At 36.0% G+C, this 8662-nt stretch overlaps 2 protein-coding genes and 1 pseudogene across 2 annotated transcripts; 2 read left to right on the top strand and 1 right to left on the bottom strand.

Annotated features, from left to right (window-relative positions):
* Positions 1 to 448, top strand: part of LOC108765730 (uncharacterized) — a 79530-nt pseudogene extending 79082 nt beyond the window's left edge.
* A 1962-nt stretch (positions 449 to 2410) lies between these two features.
* On the top strand, positions 2411 to 3379 carry LOC108765729 (uncharacterized). Its single transcript, XM_018514575.1, has 2 exons — positions 2411 to 2758; positions 3095 to 3379. The coding sequence occupies exons 1-2, from the start codon at positions 2411 to 2413 to the stop codon at positions 3377 to 3379; spliced, it is 633 nt and encodes a 210-aa protein (XP_018370077.1).
* Positions 3380 to 7832: 4453 nt separating this feature from the next.
* LOC108765728 (uncharacterized) lies at positions 7833 to 8430 on the bottom strand. The gene is made up of 2 exons (XM_018514574.1): positions 8221 to 8430; positions 7833 to 8117 (listed from the first exon to the last, which is right to left on the bottom strand). The coding sequence occupies exons 1-2, from the start codon at positions 8428 to 8430 to the stop codon at positions 7833 to 7835; spliced, it is 495 nt and encodes a 164-aa protein (XP_018370076.1).
* Between the last annotated feature and the right edge of the window lie 232 nt (positions 8431 to 8662).

Raw genomic sequence — 8662 nt, 5'->3', positions numbered from 1 at the left:
TCGTCTGAGATGAGGAAGCCTTAGATTTTATAGTTTTTTTGGGCTTTAGAAATTTCGCAGCAGAGGAAAGCAAATCTCGCGGTGGATGAGTCTGACTAATTCCCTCATCGTCACGATCATCGCTAACACGCTCGAAAAATTTATCAAACTCTTGAAGAGAGGCAGACAGACGTTTACTAATGGATGCCGAGCCACCGCCGGGATACGGCGAGGCGGGAACACCGTCCTGCATAGCAGGACCAAAGCGTTAAAAGCAGGCAATAAAGAGCTTACTTACGCGCAAATGGATAAAAGGAGCCTCAAAGAGGCAAACAAACCGCACCAGGAATCGGGTCAAGGCCGAGGATACATGAGAGACAACCAGAAGAGCGCAGGCGCCAGGTGTCCACACAGGATGGATGCTCACGAGCGAATGACACGACCCGACGTGATACGACGCGAAGCCTGAGCTCGACGAGCTCGACGAGCTCGACAACAAGAATCAAGCAGGTTAGGTTTTACGGACAGAATTAAGAGTAATAGAAATCTGATTTATCGGCCGCTTGTAATTGTTGATAAGTCAGGCTGCGACTAGAGGCTACATTGGTTATAGCATGCTACAAAAGCAGGCATTATTGGTTCATTTGACATTACGAATATGTGCATCGAGATTATTGACGCGCTGAATCATAATGTTCGTTCGCATCGCAGCATGTTCCAGCATGCTCCAACGTGCACCAGCATGCTTTTACCATAACTCCTATTCATTTTAACGAGCCCGTTAGAACAAATCTTGCGATTCAGCGCGCAAATAATCTCGAAGCACACATTCGTAATGTCGAATAAACCAATAATGTCTACTTGTAGCCAATATCAGATTGTCAATCGTGTCAATTATCATAATTACTTTTGGCAATGTTTACTAATATTGAATAATCTAGAATTATTCAATTTTGAAATTAAATTTAATATTAATACAAAAATTAAATTTTATATTTTTAAATTTAATTATTTGCGAACTAAAACAATATTCCTCGAAATGAAATATTTGGTTGCCCTGAAAAAGGCAGATTAATTATTAATTGCAATTTTCGGACATCTCGATCTTCTTTTTCATAATAAATGCTCGAAGTGTCCACCGTCCATTGTGATGCAAGCTCTCATCCGTCTCAATAAATTTGCCTGCATTCTTTCATTACGTCGATGTCGATGGACCAAATAGCATCGTGAAGCTTGTTATTCAGTTCTTCCACGTCCTCGGGAAGCTGCCTATACAATTTTTTTCTTGCAGTTGTGAGGACCAGCGCCGTCTTGTTGAAATATTATTTTATTGTGATCCAAGAGTGGCACGTCTTTCAGAAAATCAGGTAGATTTTCTGTTAGAAATTGCACATATGATGCGCCATTTAGCCTTTCTGGGAGGATTACTGAGCCCAATATTTTTGTTCCCATAATCCCGGCCCAGACGTTCAATTTCCAACGAATTTGAAAATTTTTGGGCCGCGTCACTCGCGGATTCTCGTCGTCCAATACGTGCATATTATGCGAGTTCAGAAGTCCTTCTCGTGTAAACAGCGATTCATCGCTAAATATTACATGAAAAGGAAATTCTGGATCTTCGTCAGCTCTTCTGAGGAAATCCTCGCAAAACATTTTCCTCCGAGGATAGTCTTCTTCTCGTAGATGTTGCATGCTAGTGTAATGGTAGGCGTGCAATTTTTCTTCTTTCAAAATTCGTTGTACGGTCGAATACGATAATCCGTGCTGTCGAGCAATATCTCGAAGGTTGAATTGCAGGATGCTTATAAGTGTTTGTTCCATTTAAAAAATAATCTATTTAGACATCAAAGATTAATATGGCACTCTTTGCCTGAACATGTATCTTCCTCTTTTTTTAGTAGACAAGAATTTATTATGAACAAAATATAGTGGCAAGAAAATAAGAGAATAAACAATAAATTAAAAAATTTAAGAGTAGGTTCAGAATATTAAAAAAAGAGTAGTATAGATCCTATTAAGTTTGATTTACGGTCAGAAGCCGCTAATGCTAATACAGATTTCATTCCGGCGAAAATAGAAAAGATATCCTCACAAATAATAGAGAAAAGTAATAATCTTTTTCTACATCAAGTTAACATTAATCCTATCAATTTTAATGAGAAATTTTCATTGGACAATATCAATGAAAATTGGTTAATCAATTTAAGTAATGTGGAGATTCCTAATAGTGTTAAGATAGTATTGCAACTTGGGCAATAATTTAATCTTCCGTACAGTAAAACAGATAATGACAGAATGATCACAGAATTTATCAAATATAGAACATAATATCTTTGGTCTGGATAACTGTGTTCGTAATACTATTAGGAATTATAGCATTGAAATTCTTAACAAAATGTCACATAATATTGTAGTACGTAATAAATGTGACATGGATCTAATAAAAAACGGAATGAAAGAAGTTAAGCAATTTGTGGACAAGCATAAAGATATATTAATTACAAAAGCTGATAAGGGGAATATGACTGTAGTAATGAATTTGACAGAATACAAAAGGAAAATGCACGTTTTATTATCTGATGATAACAAGTATATTAAGGTTAATAAAGATCCGACGAAGATGTTAACTAGACAAACGCATCAGTTATTAAGTAGATGGAAAGAGAGCGAATTCATCAATCTATCAACTTACAAAAATCTGAATGTCACTGATGGAACGGTGGCAAGATCATATGGTATGCCGAAGGTTCATAAAGAAGGGAATCCGTTAAGAATTATAGTGAGTTGTATTAATAATCCACTTTATAAGTTTTTATCTTATCTAAAACAAATTATTGATAAAAGTGTTAATAAAAGTATCGGTTATATCAAAAACAGTTTTGAATTAGTTAATAAATTAGATGGAATGAGATTAAACTCGGACTATAAAATCGTGTCTTTTGATATAGTTTCGATGTATACGAATATTTCACAAGAATTAGTATTAAAGAGTATCAAAAAGAGATGGGTTGATATTTCAAAGAATACAATAATTCCAATTAATGAATTCTTAGGAGCCATTACGTTTATCTTAAATTCGACATACTTCAAATTCGATGATCAATTTTTTAAACAGATATTTGGCATGCCAATGGGCTCCACCTTGTCACCGATCTTAGCGGACTTAGTAATCCAAGATTTGGAATTGTATGTAATGGACCGTTTAGAATTTAAGGTTCCGTTATATTATCGTTATGTTGATGATATATTAGTCGCTCTTCCTGATGTTCAGATAAATAATGTGTTGGGTTTATTCAATTCGCATCAAGACAGAATTATATTTACGGTTGAAGAAAATGATGATGGTTGTGTGAATTTTTTAGATGTGTATACTGAAGGACAAACAAATAAGGTTCAATAACTATAAGAAATTGATCAATTCGGGTCGATATTTAAATTATAAATCATGCCATCCTGAGGAGCATAAGAGAGGGGTAATAATTAGTCTCTTTCACAAAATCATCTTTTTATCGTATCCAGAGTATCACGAAAAAAACATTACAGATCTGATAAATATTTTATTGAAGAATGGCTATCCTTTAGAAACTATCTTTTCTACTATAAATTGCAGAATAAAAAAAATTATCGAAAAGAAAAAACCTATATGATAATGATAAATTTGATATTAATAATAATAATGTTGATAATAATAATAATAAAAAATATTTTTTAATTCCTTATGTGCAAAAACATTTCAGAAAAATTCAAATATATATGTCAAATAAAATGGAACATAAAATTGTATACAAACCTATGAACAATCTAAATTTTGTGATTAAATTGGGAAAGGATAGTTTGGAGAAAATGGAGAGATCTGAGGTAGTATATAAAGTAAATTGTCAGAACTGTGGTGCATCATATGTAGGCCAAACAAAAAGAAAGCTAGGCACAAGAATTAAAGAACACAAAGCAGATTTAAAAAAACAAAAAGAATCGTTGTCTGTAGTAGCAGAACATCAGATTAAATTAGAACATAAAATAAATTGGGATGACATTCAAATTTTAATTAATGAACCTTATTTTTATAAAAGATTGACAGCTGAAATGATTTATATAAAGAGACAAAAGAATGGCTTAAATAAGCATACTGACAAGGAAAAATTCCCAGAATCATATATACCGCTGTTAAGAATTCCAACCAATAATAATAGGTACCATTTCCACTAATAATATAATGAAGTAATATATAAGAGGTATATTTACGATAATACTTAGTACATATGTTGTTATTGAGACGGTATGTTTTCGGTGGATCATTAGGATTTTGTCGGAATATGGTTTCTGTTTAAATTCTCGGAATTGTTAAATCTTTTGTGTTGGGAAACAATTGTACAATGGTAACTAAGGGGTGAGAATGAATTAATAATTCTTATAATGTAAAAATTTTTTAGTAAAAATTTTTTTCTGTTTGATCACTAGAACCAGGAAATTATTTGTTCAATTGTTAATTTTATTACGTGGATTGTTGGACTGATGAAAGTTAAGTTTTACATTCGAGAGACACAATTCGAGGCGAAGTATGATGATCCATCTGAGAAAGATAATAGAAGTAATGGAGTTTGTGTAACTAAGAATATGACACGACAACAAATATGTGGTATGAGTCCGAAGAAATGTGAAAATTTATGGATCGTATAATTTATAATGACAAATTTGTATGAAATTGCGTAATATTAGTTAAGGGGCTATACCAGTGTGAACGCTGAAAATTTTGGTAATTTTCGGGAATTTTTTAAAAGGAAAATACTTCATAAAATATTTTTAAAATATTAGAGCATATTAAGCTATATTTAAACTGTATTCCATAATTTTTTTATCAAAAAATATTGAAAAATAAGCGACTTATGCGCTGTCTTCCAAAAAAAAAGTTCCTCCACTGCTGCTACGATTCCGGCCGAATGAGTAGCTGAAAAAAAAAAGTCGTTAAACTAGAAGGTATTTCCTATACAATGACGTAGAATTTTTGAAAAATATCAAAATTTAACAAAATGGCGTAATTATCAAAAAAAAAGTTTTTTTTGGTCAAAAGTATGGTCGTTTTTTTTAATACCAAATCGTTAATTTTCATCCAATCAAAAAAATCCTAAGTCATTGTAGAGTAAATATATTCAAGAGTACTCAGTTCAAATTTGAAGTTAATCGGATAATTGCTCTTTGAGTTACGATGGCAGCAAATTTGAAAAATGTCATTTCGAGAAAAACGCGTTTAAAGATTAAACTAACGATTTTTGCAAGATAAAATTATTAAATGGCAACATTGTATTTTAAGACCCTGTATACATATTTCTAGCCTCCCTTCTTACCTATAGGTAAGCACATATATGTACTGTTTACAATACGAAAGATTCGGGTAACGGCACAACAGCTCCGACGCTCCCCCCTAGGTAGATGGAGCAGTTTATACCTGCGAGCGGTTGCTCTTTAGAAGGCTGCCATTCGAAAAAAATTAGAGATACGGCCTTGAAAATTTCACAGGAAATTCTTAAAGTATAAGTCGAACAAGACAAAAAATAAGATTTCGATTTTTTGAAAGTTTCACACTGGTATAGCCCCTTAATGACGCTATGCTGTGTGATTATATTTAAATTTTATTAATATTGATAATGATCTGATGAACAGATCGAAACGTTTATGATATCTAACTATATATAATTCATTTTAAATAATCGATAATCGCTAATGTTATCTGGCGCACGTGGAATAAGCCATTTATATCATATTTGAGTGTTATTGATGACTTGAATGTTGAGTGTTAATCTCAACTTGACAGTTAACTTTAGTGTCAGGGTGAAATCACACGGTGCGGAAAATGATTCCGAAACAAAGAATGCGTCATTCAGCGGACTCAACAGTTGAGTGAGCACTCGCTGTTATTGGTATATTCTTCTAGATCTAAAATTCTGATAGGATGAACTAAAAGAATACACTAATAAGAGCGAGCATGGCACTCGCACTCAACTGTTGAGTCCGCTGAATGCGCCCATTGGAACAACCAATTAGCGCTATTCGGAATAACGCAAAATAAAGCTGATTGGTTGCTTTTGTGACATATAATATTTTCTTTTCCATACCGTGTGATTCACCCATAGACCCGACGTACAATGGAGGAATTATTATTATAGGAATAGAAATAAATATAAAAATTTCAAAACAACTAAAAGCAAACAAAAATTTAAAACAAATTAAAATTTCAGAACAAATTTTAAATTGTAAACGCCATTATTTTTAAGTACTCAAATATTTGCGGGCATCTACATTCAATATTTTGGCATTCATCTTAATCATGGAAATTAAAACTCAAATAACTGTTAGGTTTATATACTCAATTTTGAAGACACTCAAAGGTTTAGGGTTTACCCTCATTTATTGCGTGTCATATCCAAGTGTTGAGGGTAACCTTTCGATGTTTAGAGTGTAAACTCAAACTTGAGTATGAACGTTGTGAACGCTCAATCTTTGAGTGTATATACTCAATGTTTGAGTGTAAACACTCAAAATTTAAGTGTAAACACACAAATTTCGGAGTAAACTCCCAAAAGTTAGGCTTTACACTCAAATTTGAGTATAAACACTAAAATTGTCAGAGTTTTTTCAGTAAGGGTTGAGTTTACACACTAAACATCTAAAGGTTACCCGCAACACTTGGATATGACACGCAATAAATGAGCGAAAACCCTTTGAGTGTCTTCAAAATTGAGTATATAAACTTAAGAGTTACTTGAGTTTTAATTTCCATGATTAAGATAAATGCCAAAATATTGAATGTAGATGCCCGCAAATATTTGCGTACTTAAAAATAATGGCGTTTACAATTTAATAAATAGATAGATAGATAGATAACTTTATTGATCCTCTCAGGGTTACAATTTTACAATTTTACGTACACATATATCGCACTTACACAAACTTACTTACTAACATAGCCTAACTTAACCTATTAAACCTAACTTAATTTACTCCGCCCATTCTTTCTTTCTCTCTCTCCGCTAGGGACTTCCGTTTCCAGCGTCTTTCCACTCATTAACGTGGATTCCTTCTTCTAAAAAATATTCCCCGTCCACCCTGTTCCTCACAGAGCCTTCCTCCCCTCTCACCCAAACTCATTCTCTCTCTCATTCTCTCATTCATTCCTCCCTCCCTCTCTCACCCCCTCCCCCTCTTCCACCCTCTTCACCCCTTTCCATTCCACCCCCTCCATCCTTCTAACCCTCTCCTACGCCCCCTTCCTCCCACACCCTCTTCCTTTCCTACCGTTCTTCCACCAGTATCCTCCCTACCACTTCCTGCCAGCTCCCTCCTTCCCCCATTTTCCAAGCCCTACATCCCTCCCATATATGCTCCCATGTTTCCCACCCACTCCCACATAGCCTGCACTTCCTTTCCTCCTCTTCCTCCCAATATCTCCCTTCCTTCACCTCATTTCCTAATCTGAACCTAGCTACCTTTTCCATCTCCTTTCCCCCCAACCCTTACTTAAATATTTCGGCAGCCCCTCTCCCTTTATCCATCCATACCACCTATTATATCTCGAATCCCTAATCTTTTCCCATCTTTCCACCCTCTGCATTTCCCTATCCCTTTCTTGTATCTCCTCAAAATTAACCTCACCCTCCCCATCCCCCCTTATCCTTCTATCTACCTCCACTCCTCTTTCTACAAAATATTGCTCTCTTTCCCTCTCCCATCCCTCTAACTTTTCCCCCTTCCCTAAATTACCATCGCTTCCTGCCAACACAGTCTCGCCAACCTACTACCACCCCCCTCCTTAATCTCTCCTCGAAAGCCCATGTCCTTTTTCCCGCCTTTGCCCTCAACTATTCCCTTTGTAATTCTTCCCTCACCAAATATCCTGGCGTCCTCTCTACCCCTAACACCCACCTTAAATATCTTTCCTGTAAACTCTCAACTGCTTCTCTCTCTTTCCATCCCCAAATTTCCACCCCATAGCTCACCATCGCCCAAATCAGCTTATCAAATAACCATACCCTTCTTTTCCAATCCTTTTCAAACCTCCTCTTCCCTATCCACCACACCTGTCCCATCACCACCATCGCCCTCGCCACTCTCTCCTTTACATGCTCCTCCTGCCCCCCATTCCTCTGCATGGTATACCCTAAATATCTAAACTTTTTCACCTCTTCTATCCTTTTCCCCTTCCATCTCCAGTCCACCTTATTATTCCTTCCCCCTCCCTTTCTAAACCTCATTATTTTTTATCTTATCTATATTCAACTCCAGCCCCTTCCTATCCACATATCCCTCCAGCTTCTCTAACAAACTTCTCATACTCCCTTCATCCTCCGCCAACAGCACTATATCATCCGCATACGCCAATCCATACACTATCTCCCCTGCTACCTTCACCACCCCCCACTTAACCTTACCCATCTCTTCCTCTAAATCCGCTATCATAATGTTGAATAACAAAGGGCTCAGCGGACACCCCTGCCTTACCCCTCTCGCTGTCCAGAAGCTTTCCCCTAATTCCCACCCCCCTCCCGCTTTAACTCTACTTTTTGTTTCCATCATTACTTCCCCCACTCTTTCTACCAGCCCTTCCCTTACCCCCCTCCTCCTCAACGCCACCACCAATATCCCCCTATCCACCGAATCAAACGCCGCTTTAAAATCCACAAACAATGCA

The sequence above is a fragment of the Trachymyrmex cornetzi genome, unplaced genomic scaffold (assembly GCF_001594075.2).
Source record: "Trachymyrmex cornetzi isolate Tcor2-1 unplaced genomic scaffold, Tcor1.1 scaffold513, whole genome shotgun sequence".
In the NCBI taxonomy this organism is placed as follows: Eukaryota; Metazoa; Arthropoda; class Insecta; order Hymenoptera; family Formicidae; genus Trachymyrmex; species Trachymyrmex cornetzi.
The sequence above is the reverse complement of the archived record's forward strand: the minus strand, read 5'-3'. Positions and strand labels throughout refer to the sequence as shown.

Excerpts from the sequence above, each read along its gene's own strand:
- LOC108765728 (XM_018514574.1), bottom strand. The coding sequence starts at position 8,430 with ATGATAGCGGATTTAGAGGAAGAGATGGGTAAGGTTAAGTGGGGGGTG. Across the intron at positions 8,118-8,220 it reads ATAAGATAAAAAATAATGAG|AGGAATGGGGGGCAGGAGGA; the intron begins GTTTAGAAAGGG and ends TATACCATGCAG.
- LOC108765729 (XM_018514575.1), top strand. The coding sequence starts at position 2,411 with ATGGATCTAATAAAAAACGGAATGAAAGAAGTTAAGCAATTTGTGGAC. Across the intron at positions 2,759-3,094 it reads GGAATCCGTTAAGAATTATA|ATATTTGGCATGCCAATGGG; the intron begins GTGAGTTGTATT and ends TTTTTTAAACAG.